Source organism: Lotus japonicus, chromosome 6 (assembly GCF_012489685.1).
Source record: "Lotus japonicus ecotype B-129 chromosome 6, LjGifu_v1.2".
NCBI lineage: Eukaryota > Viridiplantae > Streptophyta > Magnoliopsida > Fabales > Fabaceae > Lotus > Lotus japonicus.
Window position 1 is genome coordinate 50,856,420 of NC_080046.1, and position 18,598 is coordinate 50,875,017.

General features: G+C 36.9%; 4 protein-coding genes and 3 non-coding genes across 7 annotated transcripts; 6 read left to right on the forward strand and 1 right to left on the reverse strand.

The window, feature by feature from the left end:
* The first annotated feature begins 3,165 nt into the window (after nt 1–3,165).
* LOC130723639 (60S ribosomal protein L32-1) lies at nt 3,166–4,954 on the forward strand. The gene is made up of 3 exons (XM_057574746.1): nt 3,166–3,326; nt 4,357–4,538; nt 4,640–4,954. The coding sequence occupies exons 1-3, from the start codon at nt 3,237–3,239 to the stop codon at nt 4,767–4,769; spliced, it is 402 nt and encodes a 133-aa protein (XP_057430729.1). The 5' UTR covers nt 3,166–3,236; the 3' UTR covers nt 4,770–4,954.
* On the forward strand, nt 3,412–3,493 carry LOC130727135 (small nucleolar RNA U31b). The gene has a single exon (XR_009015171.1). It is a non-coding gene; the product is annotated as a small nucleolar RNA U31b (small nucleolar RNA).
* Nucleotides 3,620–3,696, forward strand: LOC130727109 (small nucleolar RNA Z195/SNORD33/SNORD32 family). The gene has a single exon (XR_009015146.1). It is a non-coding gene; the product is annotated as a small nucleolar RNA Z195/SNORD33/SNORD32 family (small nucleolar RNA).
* Nucleotides 3,820–3,903, forward strand: LOC130727110 (small nucleolar RNA Z196/R39/R59 family). Its single transcript, XR_009015147.1, has one exon. It is a non-coding gene; the product is annotated as a small nucleolar RNA Z196/R39/R59 family (small nucleolar RNA).
* Nucleotides 4,955–6,251: 1,297 nt separating the features above from the next.
* On the forward strand, nt 6,252–7,566 carry LOC130723638 (membrane protein PM19L-like). The gene is made up of 4 exons (XM_057574745.1): nt 6,252–6,515; nt 6,753–6,972; nt 7,079–7,124; nt 7,249–7,566. The coding sequence occupies exons 1-4, from the start codon at nt 6,389–6,391 to the stop codon at nt 7,339–7,341; spliced, it is 486 nt and encodes a 161-aa protein (XP_057430728.1). The 5' UTR covers nt 6,252–6,388; the 3' UTR covers nt 7,342–7,566.
* A 2,757-nt stretch (nt 7,567–10,323) lies between these two features.
* Nucleotides 10,324–12,107, reverse strand: LOC130724117 (uncharacterized). Its single transcript, XM_057575289.1, has 3 exons — nt 11,641–12,107; nt 10,535–11,385; nt 10,324–10,422 (listed from the first exon to the last, which is right to left on the reverse strand). The coding sequence occupies exons 1-3, from the start codon at nt 11,726–11,728 to the stop codon at nt 10,330–10,332; spliced, it is 1,032 nt and encodes a 343-aa protein (XP_057431272.1). The 5' UTR covers nt 11,729–12,107; the 3' UTR covers nt 10,324–10,329.
* A 3,786-nt stretch (nt 12,108–15,893) lies between these two features.
* Nucleotides 15,894–18,465, forward strand: LOC130721919 (pentatricopeptide repeat-containing protein At1g11290, chloroplastic-like). Its single transcript, XM_057572504.1, has one exon. The coding sequence runs from the start codon at nt 15,927–15,929 to the stop codon at nt 18,084–18,086; it is 2,160 nt and encodes a 719-aa protein (XP_057428487.1). The 5' UTR covers nt 15,894–15,926; the 3' UTR covers nt 18,087–18,465.
* Nucleotides 18,466–18,598: the final 133 nt, after the last annotated feature.

The following is an 18,598-nucleotide window of genomic DNA, read 5'->3' on the forward strand; positions in this document are numbered from 1 at the left end:
AGATGAACTATCAGACAAACATTTAGAACCTTCTCGTAAAAATTCTCTTTCGAGAGAAGTTAAAGAGAGTTCGAGTATGAAAGATTGGTGTATAAAAATGATGTGTTTAAACAACATTTATAAGAGGGGGGGGGGGGGAAGGAGTGGAAAACTTTCCAAAATCTTTTTTCACCCCAATTTAAAAGAATTCAAAAATAAGAAACATGAGCATGTGTGAAAGGTAGAACAAAGTGAGAAATTATAAAAAAACGGTTACAATGGAAGTCGCAATATTATTGCATGTATTTATGATCAAAACATAATTGCAAAACATGATTACTCACTAATCATAATGGTTCAAGTTTCAATAACTTAAAAGAGACCGAGTAGGTGAGAAAATTTTAGTGTAGTTTGTCGTGAGTTGACACTAAGAAAAACTTTTGTTTTTTGAAATTTAATTAGAAATTTAAAAGGATTGTTTATATCGAATTATCTGCACAACATCTCATACTAAACATCTCATTATTAAACGCTCCATTGTATTTGTCATGAACTTGTTAAACTTGACATTGCATTACATTACATGTTAAGATGAGGATTTTATTCTGGCCGGCTGAAATGGTTATAAGGCCCAATATCTTCCTGGTCAAGTTAGAGGGTTCACGGTAAAATGGACAACGTGTTGATTAGCCATAATGATTAAAGTGATACTTTATCTCATCCAAAAGTGAACTGAGAGTTAACACAATTAATCAAATGTTTCAATTATTGTTCATATCAATTTTATTAGGGATTTGACTGATAAATGTTAGAGTCTCACATTAGTTAGAGATGTGGTCAATCAAGCACTTATAAATGGTTGTGTAAACCTCAACTCTTGAGTTAGCTTTTGGGTTGAGTTAGGCCTCCTAATTCCATATGGTATCAGAGCCTATTCTAGATCTATTTGTTGATTCTCCATATTTGGGTCACATGTTTCATTCCACGCTCCATATGTCCAACTCTGGGCGTGATAGTGTGTGTAAGAGTCCTACATTGGTTAGATATGTGGAAACTTCAACTCTTGAGCTAGCTTTTGGGTTGAGTTAGACCTCTCTAACTCTAATAGTAATAAATTTACCCAAATGAACTTATTATACACCGAAAATTAAACTTATATACAGTTTCAGCGGAAGAAAAAAACAAGTTATAGGCACATTCCTATAAGACAGCTATAGATTACATATATGCATGCCTTGAACTATAAGATAGCATATAGTACACAGATAATATCCATCGGTGGTACAGTATATCTTTATTAATACTTAATAGCTTTATAACTCTATGCGGCATAGTTCAGAGTTGTCTATAAAGCTTTTTATTCACCAAAAAATACAACCAAATTTAAACAACATATTATGTCATCCAGCAACAAAATCCATTTTTTCTCTTTTGAATATATTATTTTGGTAATGTCATTCTCAAAACTCGACAATTGGCTGAAAAGAGGGTGAATATTCTTCAGTGTGTTGAATGAACCCCAAATTAAGCCAATGAGTCACATGACATGTGAATGTGGAATATTAATTGCATAACAAATTGCGCAAGTTTGGCTTAGCCCGTTCACGTTATCTCCAAACATGCTGCATATGCCCCCAACCAAACAACGTGTCATCCAAAGTTCCAAATTCATGCTTATTTTTTATGCTTTAAATCCGACCTAGGAAGATTATATTAAATGAGTAGATCTCTCTCAATAAATTATTTTTTATACACACTGTTTAGAGTCAAACCTTATAATAGATGCTTAAGTAATTCAGTTATCTGAGGGATAGGTTACTCATTTAGTGTGCTAAGAGAAATGAAGGGTGTTGAAGGGAGGGACCAATGTTCAAACCCTGATGAAGGAACTAATTTACTAACAATTAATAACTAACATTTATCTATCAAAATAAAAAGGTAATTCAGTTATGTACCAGTTGTGTTAGAACTTATTGATCCTTTTAGCCTTAATTTACAACATTATTTAGTCCATTTCATTTTTGTAGGTTTATTTCCCATTTTTTAGAGCAACTTATGTCAGGACAAATTTTAGATTGAGATAGGACAAATTTTGTTTTTCTTTCATTTGACTCTATATAATTTTTTTAGAGAGCTTAGAGTATCCATCGCCGACAGCAATGATTAATTCTCTTATCGTGAGTGCTCGCACTAAGCGTTGATCAACAATCATAATATACTATCTATTTCAATGGGTGAGGATCGAACCCTTAATATCATGGTTAAAGAACGAAGTGAGCTATCCATGAATACTCTATATAACTTTTATTGGGTCCAATTTTTCATACTTTGGATTAAACCAATTATTTTTCTTTTAGGGTCTAAGGTAAAAGTAATATCAATTCAAACCCAACATAAACGCGGTGATAGGACTTAAATAACATAAAATTTGATTGAATTGATGCAAAATATAAGCATGTAATTAAACCTAGTATTATTGATGTTTAATACTCATGTAAACTTAGTATTAAACTAAGGCCCTGTTTGGAAAAACAGCTTAATTAAGCGCTTATGGTCATAAGCACTTATTTATAAGCTATTTTTAAAAATTTATTAAAACAAATTAAAAATAAGTTGTATATAAGCATAAGCTGTTTTTTATAAGCTATCTTGAGTAGCTTATGAAAATAAGCTGAAAAGAGCTTATGGCAGGTCATAAGCTGTTTGCATAAACCCTCTCAAACACTTGCATAAGAGCTTATGCTGTCAGATAAGCTCAAATAAGCTCTTCAAAACTGGGCCTAACTAGCTTTGAAATAGTGATTCAACACTTTGTCCCTTAAGTAAGTGGTTGAGAGTTCGATTTCCAACTCTTGCGATTGAAATTTTTTTTTCACCAGCCTCCTATTATGCTGACAGTGAAGAAGAGATTATCTCACATCTATCGACTATAAAGATACCTTGATTAATACCGAAAAATATGGTAAAAAGGAATGCATATATAAACCTTTTTTACTTATTTAAAGGATGTGCAAGAAAGAAAGTGTATGTTTTTAAATTTTAAGGTTAGGTTTGAAATAATTATTGAGAAACAAATAATGTTGACATAATTATTTGGGCCTCTAATCTAAAATTCAAGCCCACTACAATGTGAATAAAAGAAAACAAGACCCATGTTACGCAAACCCTAGACCTATTCTCACCTCAACCCTTATATATAAAGCTTCGTTGCAAAACTCTGAAACCCTAATCACGCTCGCAGACGCAGTGAAGTGAAAATGGCGGTCCCTTTGCTCACCAAGAAGATCATCAAGAAGAGGGTCAAGAGGTTCATCCGCCCTCAGAGTGATCGCAAGATCTGCGTCAAGGTAACCACACTACCCCTTCTAATCTTCACAGTGCTTTGTTTTATGCTTCGATTTCTGTTCTACTTGTTTCTTGTACCCTTTGGATTGAAATGATGATAGGTTTTGTCGCCCCAGTCTTAATTTGCACCTCGAGGTGTAACATGGTGACTGACATGTTTATCTGATCTTGATTTTGCTCTGTTTTGTTTTGAATTCATGGGTGTGTTTTTTTTGTTCGGAAAATGTTTTTTGAAGCTTAGATTTACTTGTGAATTGTTGGTGTTTTGTGTTTTTTTATCTGGGTATTACTTGCAAAGAGATATGATGATTTTTATCCATCTATTCTGTATTTGAATGATGATTAATAACATGCACTACCATCTGATCTCTTGCAAGTTTGTCTATTTTGTTTTTGATATGCTGATGCTTTTTTGTTGTATCCCAGGTGTTTGTTTCTTAATTTTCTGTTTGTCAATTGTTTTTATGGATTTATGTTTAGAGCTTAGTACTGTTCTGCAATCAATGATGAAATTTCCTTAATATAATGAATATATTGTGATTATTATACCAAGATCACCATCTTTCGGCTGAGATTGCAGATCCGTACTCTAACTTGTGAATGTATTTTTGTCTTGGTGTGAATCTTCAAATATCATTTATGTTTGTTCATTGTTTGTGTTTTATGGTCTGGTATTCTGTTATAGAACTAGCTTGGTATTTTTGAAAGGGATATATTGAGTTTTCTTACCTGGACACAGTTGGCTTTCTTTCAATATGATCCTTGTGTGATCCTAGAATTCATACTTGTTAAGTTAAACTGAAGGTTTTGTTTTCAAAAATGAGTCTTCCTCCTGTAATTGAGAACTTTTCTTCTTATTAGATTAGTGCTGAAGCTCTATTAGTTTCCCTTTTATTACCACTAGTTTAATTATGTGTGTCTGTGTGGTATTAACCCATTCACCTGATTGATTGTTCATGTTACTTAACATTGTTGGTTTGAACTGATTGAACTTGAAGTTGTTCATAACTTTGTTTTGTTTTGTTTTAACAGCAAAGCTGGCGCAGGCCCAAGGGTATTGACTCTCGGGTCAGGAGAAAGTTCAAGGGTGTCACTTTGATGCCCAACATTGGTTATGGCTCAGACAAGAAGACCCGCCATTATCTGCCCAATGGTTTCAAGAAATTTGTTGTGCACAATGTGAAGGACCTTGAGCTTCTCATGATGCATAACAGGTGAAGATTTGAAGTTTTTCATTGCAACTCATTGGATTGTAATTTAAAAGCTTTGCATCAACTTATCTTATGTATAACCCCTTTGTTTTCTGTTAATTCAGGACATACTGTGCCGAGATTGCTCACAATGTTTCTACCAGGAAGAGGAAGGACATTGTTGAGAGAGCTGCTCAGCTTGATGTTGTGGTGACAAACAAAACTGCCAGACTTCGCAGCCAGGAGGATGAATAGATCTGAATGTTATGGAAATTTATTTATGTTTTGTAGTGAGATTCGGTTGACACCTTTGATTTGGATCAATTTTGTTGTTTTTTCCTCAAAACCAGTTGCTACATTTAGTATGTTGCTTGTTATCTTGCTATCACAATACTTTCTATCCTTATTTTGATAATCTTGGTTAGATTTTAAGTTCAACATTTTTGAGGTGCATAGATCTTCTCGGTAGTAGCTTACTAGATGATTGTTCGTATGGTCTAATGATTGCTAGATAGATGTGTGATGTTTACCAGACTCTAAATAATTGATAGCTTAGATCAAACTATTGAACTGGATTTTAAAGAAAAAAAAATCTGCATGGATATTTAAGTTAAAAATTGGTTTTTATTTTGTCAATGTCTAAATAATTCTTAATAAAGTAAAAAATCTCTGATTAGTTTTGTTCATTTAGAATAAATTGACTATAAAGTGTTTCCATTCACCTTCTATGATGGTTAGACTGAACTTCAGCATAATCATGATCTGAGGTAATGCCAATTGTTGGTGGCGTTGAATAGAATTATTGGCAGAGCTGAGCTGGAGAATAATTTTGCTGCTGGTTAAAATTGAAATTTTGCAATTATAAAAATTGAAATGCTTCTTGGAACATTGCATTTAATTTGAACGAGTTGTTCAATCCTAGGACAATGTTTCTGCTGATGCTCGTGACTACGAAGTTATGGATTGTGTACATCTTCACAGAATCATGAATTTTTTGGCCACTAATGTAATTTTTTAATATTGTGATAAGAAAAAATAATCTGCTCCATCTGTGTTTTGATCGTAATAAATTGACATCGTATCCCTCATTAGTTAAAAGATGTCACTAGCTTGTTGTGAGTTAGCTACACATTCATAATGCAATCATATCAGTAGAAAAGAAAATGAGTTAGCTAGTTTCAAAAACAAAATTTGTTAGCAAATAGCAATACATTCATAATGCAATCTCCATTATATCAGTTGAAAAGAAAATACAAACTGGCATTTCAAATAATAGTTCTGTTCTACAAAACTATCTACTCAAAAAATACTCTGGAGGTTAAAAAGAACTATTTATCCAAAAAAAAAAACTGTTTAATTAAAAAAATCTATTTCATAAACATAACTAGATAATAAAATGCTTGCACAATGATCACATACAGTGTAACTGTATAAGCCTTTTAAAAGAAGAACAAAGGTATGTAAGAAGAGTCCACCAAAGGCAAAGAATATCACTTGCCTGTTAGAACAAACAACTAAGCAAATCAACAAGGCACTAATTCTAAGAACCTAAATTATAGAAACTTCGGAAATGAGAAGCAAGTAAGAATCAGGATCAAGCATATTTCCTCTCTTGCCTTGAATTTGAAGCATGAAACATAATCTTTACAACCCTGCATAGGCCTTTTGAACTAGCAGCCTTAGCAAGTAAAGAACCAAACCTTTCATGACTTCTCTTATATATTAAGAGTACTCTCCTGCACAAAACACTGCATCCTGATTCTGAATTCGAGGCTTTCCTTCACAACTTTTCAAGCTTCTGAAATTCCCCTAGGCTTAGCTTTTTCTGTTTGTCTAAACCAGCTTTTTCCTTATCCAAACCACACAGAAAAGAGATGGCAAACGAGCAGATGAAGCCAGTTGCTACACTTCTTTTGGGGCTCAACTTCTGCATGTATGTCATAGTTTTGGGCATTGGTGCATGGGCCATGAACAGAGCAATAGATTATGGTTTTATTATAGGTGATGTGTCTCCAATCTTTCCTTCATGATCTTAGAATCCAAGTTACGTAGCCTAACTCTGCCTCAAAAGCTAGCTTCTTATCAGGCAAGGGTTCTTGTCCCACTAAGCACACCAGAGCTAGCTTTTGAGCAAGAGTTAGGCCTCACCTGAATTCTAAGACATGGAAGCATGTGTAATCTTTGTAATTTTAATTCTTCAGCATGCTTATGTTGTGAGAGGAGGAACTATGTATGCAGGTCAAGGATTGGAACTTCCTGCTCATTTTTCACCCATACACTTCCCTATGGGAAATGCTGCCACTGGATTCTTTGTCACATTTGCTTTGATTGCTGGAGTTGTAGGGGCTGGATCACTGATTTCAGGGCTTAATCATATCCGTTCATGGACTTCAGAGAGCTTGCCGTCTGCAGCTTCAGTTGCTGTCATTGCATGGTCTCTTACACTTCTTGCCATGGGGTAACCTCTTCCTCCTCCTCTGACCAACTGCTTTGCATTGATATAAAAAATTAGAAATTGGGTAGTGTCACATTTACTAATATAGCTAGAATATAATCTTATGCAGATTTGCATGCAAAGAGATTGAACTTAACGTCAGAAATGCCCGCCTGGTAAGATAGGAAAAATCTATTTAGTTACTATCATTTTCTTATCTATGATTTAATTTTAGTTTCTAGATTCCCAAGTGCCAGAATGTTTCCCTTTACAAGAGGTTTGAATTGTCCAATTTTGCAGAAAACAATGGAGGCTTTTCTGATTATCCTCTCAGCCACACAGCTTTTCTACATAGCTGTTATTTATGCTGCTGCTGCATCACCAAGGAGATAAACTTCATATTAGTTGATTGAATGTGTTGATGTGATTGTCTATTTTCCCCCCCTCGTCTCTTCTCCTTTTCTTACCTCCTTGAATTATTCATTTTCTTTTTGTCCATCTAAGTATTCCCATTTACAAACTTCATTGTGGTTTGATTTATTTTTACATGATTGGATTTGTATTATTTAAGTTGTGTACAAAAAAAAATTGAAGATGAATATAACTTGTATTTTTTTATATCCTTCTTCAATGTCTTACTGTTATTAAAGCCTTTAAACGTAAGCTATTAAATGTAAATCGTGACAAATTTGATAATACTGTAAACACTTGGGTAGCGTTTGGTAGACATGTGGGAACGGAACGGAACTGAACGGGACATATTTGTTCAGTTCCGTGTTTGTCATGTTTTAAGAGGGAACAGAACAGGACATAATGCTTCAAGAACGGGACATTTTGGTTCCCTGAAAAAGGGTGGAACGGAAGAGAACATAACATGACACTAAATTAAAATACCAAATTACCCATAAATTTGTTCTATTATTTCCAATTGTTTTTCACTCAACGCTCATCTCATCTGTACAGCCGTCACCCATTTCAATTCTCTTTCCATGATCATACACCACGCACCTCCCCCATTTCCTCCATCTTTATTTCTGTCAAACATATACTGCGCACATGAGATCTGCTAATCACGAGAGAAAAGGGGCAATCTCACTACTGCAATGCTATTTTAGGTTTCAAAGAAAATGCTATTTTAATTGAATCTTGCAATTCTATTTTAATTGAATCTCGCTACTGCAAATTGTAATGTTATTTTGATGTATATATTAATGAAGAAGAAAAGGTAATGGAATAATTAGCAAACATGTATAATAAGATGAAGATTGCTGGTGCAAGTTTCCAGCCGTTTCACATTTGATAAACAACTCAATCAATTTTTTTGTTTTAAAACATGATAGGGGTATACTTGTAATTAATTTTATGTTCTGTTCTATTTGTGATGTGTCTGCCAAACACAGCATACAGAACATTCTTATCCTGTTTCATACCGTTCTATTCTGTTCCGTTATGTTCCGTTCTTTTTCCAAACGCTACCTTGGTATATGTTTGGAATTGAGTTCCACACACTCAAAGGCACATTTCAGCAAACGCACCAAAATGTTCGAGTTTCACACACACTCCGAGGGCGCACCAATACGTTGCTTCTGGCATACGTGTGTGAGGCCAATAGAACGATGTTCCAAGACGTGCGTGAGGCCAATTGAACGATGTTCCAAACACGCTCTTAGAATGACTTGATTGAAGCAATTACATGGATCAAATCCACGCATTTGTAAAACTAAGAGGTTAAAAATGTATTAAACGATTGCAGGCTTCAAAAAATGTAGTTTGAAGAAGTTTGAAAAACCCAGGTACATTGAGCTGAAACTGTTGCTAACACAATAACTACAGTAAACCTCATTGTACATAAATCTCATATGGAGTATATGGTAGGGCCTGTTGCCCATTATTTTTTTGGAAAATCTTATAGAACACATGTAAATCAAAATACCACAAAATTTCTAAACCAAATCCCAAGTCTTCACAGATTTGAACTATCAGATGAGATCCTCGAGCCTGCTTGTATTTTTCTGCAAGAAGAACAAGGCTGAGATTGTCAACAAAACTCAACTCTCAATTTCACAATGTATGCATCAATACTAAAATAATCACCAAAGTCAGCCTTATAGCAAGAACATAAAACAATTCATCATTTGAATGATAGTAGGATGCAATGTGGGAAATTATAAGCATGCATTGCAAACAAAGCAATACATTGTTTTTTTTTTTTGACATAAAAGCAATACATTGTTACACATACAATTCTGCTATTTCAAGAAGTCTTATGATTCATGAAATCCATAAAGTCTGTTGTCTCAGCTCTGACATTTACTCTACGAAGATGAACTAGAACGCAGCTTAAAATATCTATGAGGACTCAACAAGATAATACAAAAGCAAGAGCAAATGGTTGAAAAAAATACATCTATGAAAAGAAAAGAAAAAAATCCGCAGCTGGGACTCCCAGAGCAGGTACCACCGTACCAGTCATATGCAAATGAGGGGAAGGGCTGAATCAGCACAAAAATTTGTTGGGTGAAACTCCATTAATAAAATCTTCGAAGATTAAATTGTTTCTTTTATTAACATACAAAACAAGCTACTGGCCTCATGCGGCTATGAGAAAGATCATGACTAATCAAAATGTCGAAGAAATATACAAACTGAAATATCTGACAAAAAAAATTAATCAGAGAACTTAGTTGCAGCTGGTGTAAAAGCCATGTCACCCATTTTACAACACTCTTACACATTAGAAAACAGGAGCGGAAAATAGTTATGAAGGTATATTCATACTAGTGTTACAAGGGTTACACTAGTCAATACAAATAATGGAGGAACTATATCATTTTCACATATAAAACTAGGTAAAAATACATCAACAGAATCTTTTCATATTCCACTATTCAATTTCCAATGGTAACTAGGATGCCTATATATTGTTATTTATGATACAGTATACACTCTCATTTCCATATATTGTTAATTATGATAAACTCTCATTTTCTGATATAGACTTTCAGTGGGCACAGATATGTTATCTCCTGAGTCCTGAGATATGTTATATCTCATCAATGGATGAAATACATAACCATCAAGAACAGAATATACTTCATAACATGAAAACAGAAATAAGAGATTCAACAAAGTTAAATTACTGAACACAATAGCACTATCAAATTTTTAAAAACCTAAATAAAAGTCACGATTTGAAGATAATAAAACTAATTAGCATTGAGCAATGACGACGGAGCATGGAAAGCAAAAAAGACAATCATAAACAAGCATGAGGGAGGGGGCAAATGCATATCGTAAAATGGAAAGTAAAAGTTGAGTTGGGGCAGGGAGTTCAGACTTCAAAAAAATAATTTATCCACGTAAATTATTCCTAACCTGAAATTATCTGCTGGAGCCTGATAGAACTTCAAACAGTCCACAGCAACTCAACCATGAGGTTTTTTGCACCATGTGTGGAGCTGATGCTACTAGAGGCTACAGACCAAATTCAGCAAGGAAAAACATTTAAAATAATTGTCAAAAAAAAAAACGCAAACTAAGTCAAATGAAACAAACATAAGCACAAAATATGAGAAAAATGCAAAACCTGATTTTCAGAGCATTCTGGAGTCTCAGAATCTTTAGCATGTTCTGCACCATTGGTAGATTCAGGGTTACGACCATGAGATACTGATGCTGATACTTTAAGGTCAAATTTCTTTGGCCTAGGTTCCTCCAAACTTGATGCTCTAGCATCCTCATCAGAAAATGGATATACTTTATCCTCGTTGCTCTTCCCGGCAATATCAGTTGAACCTACTTGAGAGCCCACTGATTTCTCTACTAAAGCATTTCCAGTATCTCTTTTCAGCACAGATGCAGAGCTCACCGCTTCAAAAGAACCAGCAGAAGATTCCACAACTGCATTAACAGTCTCCTCGACCGGAGCATTTTGAGCAATCAACGCCATCTTGGCATGCGAAGAATCAATGGATTTAACCAACTCATCAAAAGCAACTGTCGGTTTTACAGAATTATAGGGCTCATCCTTTGAGCTCTTCGTAGTGAAAGTGAAGGGTTCATCATGTGAAATCCCACCAGAGCTCCCATTCACATAATCTGATTTCTTTGCAGACTCAATGTGGACAACACTTGCATCATTGCTCTCCTCAGCTTTGAAATCCTTTACTCCTTTAGCAGATTCAACATTGTCAACACTTACATCTTTGCCCTCATCACTCTTCTCAGCTATCAAATCCTTACCACCTCTTTCTTCATCATCAATCTTAATGTCATTGGCAACAGCAGCAGAAGGCTGAGCAGCTGGTGGATCACTTTCCACCACATCTTCATTCCTTCCACCGAATGCATGCTCACTATCGCGATACGCGGGCGAACCACCCTCGCCGCCATCACTTCCTCTCTCATCTTGAGATTGGGACTTCAACTCATTATCTCCTAAAATTCATTCATTGAAAACCAATCAATTCCAATACCAACAATCAATCAAAGAACAGAATTAACATGCCTAAACTACCCTAAACATAATCAATCAATAAATTATTCAAAACACACAGCACAATCTAAATGCAAGGTGAATATTCCCAAATCATCACAACCTAATTATATTCAAAGACAAGAAAAATGACCAAAAACACCAAAATTGAAAAGGACAAGGCTATGCATGCATAGGGGGGAACTGAAAGAGAGTACCTTGAGGGTTGTTGGTTGATGGGGTGGTATTGGTTCCCTTTTCCTTCTTTTTCTTGGCAGCTTTCCTCTTCTTAGCACCTGATGGCATGATTGAGGAGGGTTTGGAAAATGGAGGCCACAAATAGTGCGATGTTACCTTTGTGTTTTGCTCTTTTTACTCTTTTCTAGAGTGGGCAAGACAAAGATGTAGACTTGAAAGTAAAAGCTACAGTTTGCAGAAAAAGGAGAAGGAAGAGAAAGATGCAGAGAAAGAGAGATTCTGGGTTTGAAATTGTTAATAAGAAATGGTGGGTGAGGGGGAAGAGAAGACAAATTGTGCAGTCACCAGTGTCATTTGGCTTTTGTGCAGCTGCAAATGACTGCAGTGTATGTATGTGATTGTGAAGAGGGAAGTGTGATGGTCATGTAAAACAATGGGAGTCAAGGTTAAAATGACTTATTTTAATTCTTAATTAAAAAAATAATGGGAGTGTAGGGCGGCGGCGCAAGCCGACTCGTCCCACCCGCTTTCAACCGCATGTACCGGGTTGAGTCGAGTTGGACCCGTTATAGAATATGAGTTGGAAATGTCAGCTCATCCTGCTTAATTGGTTTGTGAGTAAAAAAGTACATAATTGATAATAAGTGGGTCGGCCCAAAACAAAAACGAGTCGGCTCATGAATTGGATTGTCTGACTCTCCGAATTAGCAGGTTGATCAACTAAATTTAAGAGTAATTTGAATCAACGAATTGAATTGGCTGACTCGTCTCATCCTGCTTACCGGTCAAGCGGGTTGCTCGGTGATTGAAATCACATTGTGACTTGTGTAAGAAAGGAGTATTCACAACCAAGTGGGGCATTCATTACTATTGTGAAGAGGAAAGTGTTATATATTCTTACTATTTTTAGTTTTTTACCATATTGTATAGAGGAAAGTGTTACATTTTATTTTTAAAAACCATATTGTGTATTGTTGTAAGAGAGGGGAATCATGTCCTGTGGTGAGCCAAGGCAAGTGGGGCATTCATTATTTGGTAAGGGATTAAGAATTCAAGATTCAAAATCTGCTGGAATCTACTAGGGGTGATGGGGCAGTGGGGTGTGAGGAAGGGACACATCTCTTCCTTTTTCTATGGTGAGTTTTTGGGTTGGTTTTCTTTTGTTGGCAAAATTTAATGGTGTGAATGAGACTCGCCGACTCGGAGTATGGATTATGGATTAGGAAATCGAGAGGTGTGCATTTGGCCAACAAAGTTTGTGTCATGATTCATGAGATACTGACTTGTGATGCCTAGTCTTTATCTCCACACAGGTGGACAGACATATATGTAGTCATTATTAATTGATTTGTTTTTATCAAATTTGTGAATGGTTTCTTTCTATATTTGTGCAAAACTGATTAACGTTTTTTATAAGAATAAAATAAATTTAAAATATCGTGTTTGGAATCATTAGAAATAAATCATTTCTTAGTTGCATTAATTCAATTTAGAAATAAAGCTCCTTGTATAAGTGCTAATTTTTTTTAAAGTCTTGTATAAAGTGCTAATTGGTGAAGAAGGTGAGAAATTATATCATATAGAGTATTAAGATATTAAGATAATAAATGCTCTACATAGTAGAAAATGTCTCACACTGATGTATTTCTCAAACTTTTAATAGTAATATGTTATATTTTTTATGTTACAAATTTATATGTGAACATTGCTCTCACAATAATAAATTTTTAGATCCATTACTGATTGTTGGGGTTTTTAGTGGCTTCATGGCGCACTGCTGGTGTTCTAATCATTGACTTATTAGATGAGGTGGCGCCATTAACTCAGGTGGGGAGTGGGGGGGGGGGGGGGGGTTACGGTTTCCCTTGTATCTGGGACGATTATGGTTAGGCTTTAGTGTTGGGAAAGAGAAAGAGGGTGAGGCTCGTGCCCGAACCTGGTTTGAGGTTTCCAAACTCGAAGGGTGCATAACCCGTTAAGTCCAAAGCGTTTGAGCTTGAAGGACTCAGAGTGTAACTCATCCTTGAGTTGGGTTTGGGGTCGCCAAACTCGGAAGGTATACAACCCCTCGTGTCCGAAGCGTTTGAGCTCAAAGGACTTGGAGTGTGGCTCGTCCTTGAGCCGGGTTTGGGGTCGTCAAACTCGAAGGGTACACATCCCCTAAAGTCCAAAGTGTTTTAGCTTATAGCACTTGGAATGTGACTCATCCTTCAACCAGGATTGGGTACACAAGATGTTTCCTCCAAATACCAAAGGTAGGCTAGAGTGCACAACATGACTTAGCCCTAGAGTCCAAAATTCGTAATGAGTGAAAGTGCTCCAATAGTTGGGTTGGAGGCCCGTTATAAAACCTTATCTTGTCCCTTGGGTTGTTGGGGGTCTCTGATGGCTTCATGGCACATTGATGATGTTATTAAGTGTCATCATTGGCTTATTGAGTGAGGTAACGCCATTAACTCAAGTGGGGGGTTACGGTCGCCCTCATAACTTGGATCATTACAATTACTCTTTGATGCTGGGGAAGGAGATGAGGCTCATGTTCGGGTCGGGTTTACAGTTTCCAAGCTGAGGGGATTATCTAAAATTAGGAGTAGGTTTAGAAATTTGTGATTTTCTGTGGAGGAGAAAATATAGTTTTAAATATTAAATACATTTTTATCCCTCTAACATTGAATTTTTTTGATTTTAATCCCTCAGCTGACACATCAATCATCATGTCAGCATGCTCCATAAGCTCTTGTCAGGCTCGTGGCAAAGTGAGCGGAGCTCCGACTTGAGCAAAGATTATTTCCTTCTTCTGAAAAAAAAAATTGTTTCTAAGTTTTAGAGCATGTTTGGTTTCAGTTGGGTGAATGTGAAAGCACATTCACTCAACCCAACAAGTGTATTTCGTTGGCTAAATGTGCATTGAAAATCGTGATATCGAATTACAACGCTTTGAATAAACTTCCTAGCTGAAAACCAAATAGACACTTAAAATTGAAAACTAAAACTGTAATCAAACATACCCCTATTTCCCAAAAAGTAAAGGTGTTCTTACAATTTTACGGTGCCCACTAGGGTGAGGAAGTTTCAAAATGGTCCACCGGTGGACCAATGGTCATAGTAGTAATTTACAAAATAAGAATATAAAAAAAATTAAATTGTAAAAAAAAAAAACCTCTCTCCTCAGTCCTCACCCACCTCAAACACCACCGCACCAACAGCTAACACCAAGCACAGAAACAATGGAACACCAACACAATACTGATTCATATTCCTCGTCATGGCACCAACACAAGTCGAAACCCAAACCCAAAATCCAAATTTCCATGGTTTGCTTGCAATTTCAAACACTTCTTGTACAGGGAAGAAACAATAATACAGTTCAAAACACCAAAGAACAAGAAACAGAGAAGAGAACAGAGCATGGTGGGGGAGGAAAACACGTAATACACAGAACATCAAAACCGGCCATCGCGTGCCACCCACCCCTCAAGCCCGCGTCTGGTCCATCTGCGAGCCCACCCAGAACCCCCTTAGAGACCAAAGCGCATGTCGACAAAACCGCCGCCCCAATCGCCGGCGAGCAAGCCACGCCTGGGACCTCCAAATCCATCGCTGATTCGCTCTCCGTGTGAGCAGTATGCCAGCATGGTCGATTCCGTCAAGCTCGTCGCCAAGCGCGATGTCAGCAAGGCGAAGTTCAAGTTCCTCTGTTCTGCTCTTTGAGGTGGCTTGGTGGATCTGTTATGCTATTACTCAATCCCTCCCTCACCCAAAAACCTAACAAAAATACCCAGATTTGAAACTGCAACTGAGGGATATTGTTGAAGGCGTTGTTGTGGTAGGTGAGAAGGGAGAAGATCCGGTGGTGGCGGTGGTTGTGGCGTCGTGGGTCGAAACGGCAGTGGCCACGACGTTGGAGATTGCACGGCGGTGGTGGTTCTGGCTTTCTGGGTCTATTGAGAGAGAGACGTGGTTTTTTTTTGGTAAGCGAGAGAGAGACATGGTAGTATTACAATCATACTCCTCTAACACTAATTCAATCCTAGCCACTAAATTTAAGAATATTCCTAGATTCTTTCATCCAACGGTTCTAGGCAATGGTCCACCGGTGGACCATTTTGAAACTTCCCCACCCTAGTAGGCACCCAATTTTACTATGGTTATGGACTAAATTCATTCAAATATCACTCATTTTAAGTGGACCAACAACATTATTAAATATTTATCAACCCAAAAAATAACTTTTTAGATTCTCGGATTCACTCTTGGGAGTATATAGTGACTAGCGTACGATGTTGTTTAGATTCTTCTGCCTGACATGCTCTGCACTCACAATTTGTTTCATCTCCTTAACATTCGCAAAATCCCCTACATTGTTGCACCCTTCCAGACAAGGTTTTTCACCACTTCCTCTTTGTTAGATCTCTGCACCAAACCTCAACACCTTCAACAAATCCATGCCAGGTTCTTCCTCCATGGCCTCCACCAAAACTCATCCCTTAGCTCCAAACTCATGGATTGTTATACCAAGTTTGGACTCCCAGGTTTATCCCAGAAAGTCTTCTACTTCACTGAAAACCCTGATTCAGTTATATACAGTGCAATCTTAAGAAACTTGTCTCAGTTTGGTGAACATGAGAAGACCCTCTTTTTGTATAAAGAAATGGTTGAGAAATCCATGTACCCAGATGAAGAGAGTTGCTCATTTGTTTTGAGGTCTTGCTTTTCTGTGTCTCATGAACAAGGGAAGATGGTTCACGCGCAGATAGTGAAACTGGGTATGGATGCATTTGACTTGGTGAGAAACTGTTTGGTAGAGCTGTATGAAAAAAATGGTTTTCTGAATGCACATGAACCACTTGAAGGAATGTCTGTGACAGAATTGGCTTATTGGAATAACATGATTTCTCAGGCTTTTGAGAGTGGGAAAATGGAGGAATGCTTTCAGCTCTTTTCTAGGATGAGAAAAGAGAACATCCAACCTAATTCAATTACTGTGATTAACTTGTTAAGATCAACTGTTGATTTGCACTTGTTGAAGATAGGACAAGCCCTCCACTCTCTGATTATTGTGAGCAACTTGTGTGGAGAATTAACTGTGAATACTGCATTGTTATCAATGTATGTGAAGTTGGGTAGTCTAAAAGATGCAAGACTGATGTTTGAGAAAATGCCTAGGAATGACCTTGTAGTTTGGAACATAATGGTTTCAGCATATGCGGGGAATGGGTGCCCTAAGGAATCCTTAGAGCTTGTATATTGTATGGTTAGATCAGGGGTTAGACCTGACATGTTCACGGCAATCCCTGCAATTTCTTCAATAACACAGTTAAAACATACTGAGTGGGGAAAGCAAATGCATGCTCATGTGATAAGAAATGGTTCTGATTATCAGGTATCTGTTCATAATGCTCTTATTGACATGTATTCTGCATGTAACGGCTTAAATTCGGCACGGAGGATTTTTGACTTGATAACGGACAAGACTGTGGTCTCATGGAGTGCAATGATCAAAGCACATGCAGTTCATGACCAGTGTCTTGAGGCTCTATCTCTATTCATAGAAATGAAGTTATGTGGTACTAGAGTTGACTTCATTATAGTGATTAACATCTTGCCTACATTTGCAAAGATTGGAGCATTGCATTATGTAAGATACTTACATGGGTATTCACTGAAAGCAAGCCTTGATTCACTCAAATCCCTTGAGACATCACTTCTGGCTAGCTACGCGAAATGTGGATGCATAGAGATGGCAAGAAAGCTTTTTGATGAAGGCAAAAGCAGCCATAAAGATATAATTGCATGGAACTCCATGATCAGTGCTTATTCCAAACATGGAGAGTGGTTTCAATGTTTTGAGCTTTACAACCAAATGAAACTATCAAATGTTAAACCGGACCAGGTTACGTTTCTTGGGCTGCTCACGGCTTGTGTCAATTCAGGCCTTGTTGATAAAGGGAAAGAGATTTTCAAGGAGATGGTGGACCTATATGGTTACCAACCTAGTCAGGAGCACCATGCCTGTATGGTTGATCTACTAGGACGCGCTGGACAAATTGATGAAGCAAGCAAAATAATCGAAACTGTTCCCTTGAATTCAGATGCCAGAGTTTATGGTCCCTTGTTGAGTGCCTGTAAGATGCACTCAGATCCTCGTTTAGCAGAAGTTGCAGCTCAGAAGCTCATAAATATGGAGCCTAAAAATGCTGGAAACTATGTGTTACTCTCCAATATATATGCTGCAGCAGGAAAGTGGGACAAGGTTGCTAAAATGAGGAGTTTTCTCAGAGATAGAGGACTAAAGAAAACACCAGGTTGTAGCTGGCTCGAGTCAAATGGACAAGTACACGAGTTTCGTGTTGCAGATCAATCTCATCCAAGATCGGTGGATATATATTCGATATTGAAAGTAATGGAGTTGGAAGCAGGGGATCTGGAGGATGATCTTGAACTCTTTGAGCCTCATATCATTTAAGGGATGTGAATTGTAAATGAATCTACTCAAGAACCTTTTAAGACATGGCATCTGATAAACCACATTCACCACTTAATTCCTAATTTCCGATGATAGGTCGAAAGGAAAAGTACACGGCCGTAGACAAACGGAACACACATCTTAAATCTCTTTATCAAACTATCAGCAACAGATACCATTGTGTTTGGCGGAAGGATTATTGCCTGGAATAGCAGTTTTGTCATGTGAACAGCCCCTGTATGCAAAGTCGGGAATATGTTTACTCTAAATAGTGAAACCAAACTGACACTTGTTATTCTTACTTTATAAAATTTAATTGTTTGAAACATTCATGAATCAAGGGTGTTACAGAATGCTGTAGTTTATTTTACTTATGTAGTTATATTGCTGTTAGCCTTTAACTTTCCAAAAAAAAAAAATTCCTATGATATTCTGATGCTCTATTGAACAAATCCTTACTCTTTTTTCAAACAAAATACTGTTCAAGATTGATAGAACTAAGCTATGCATTG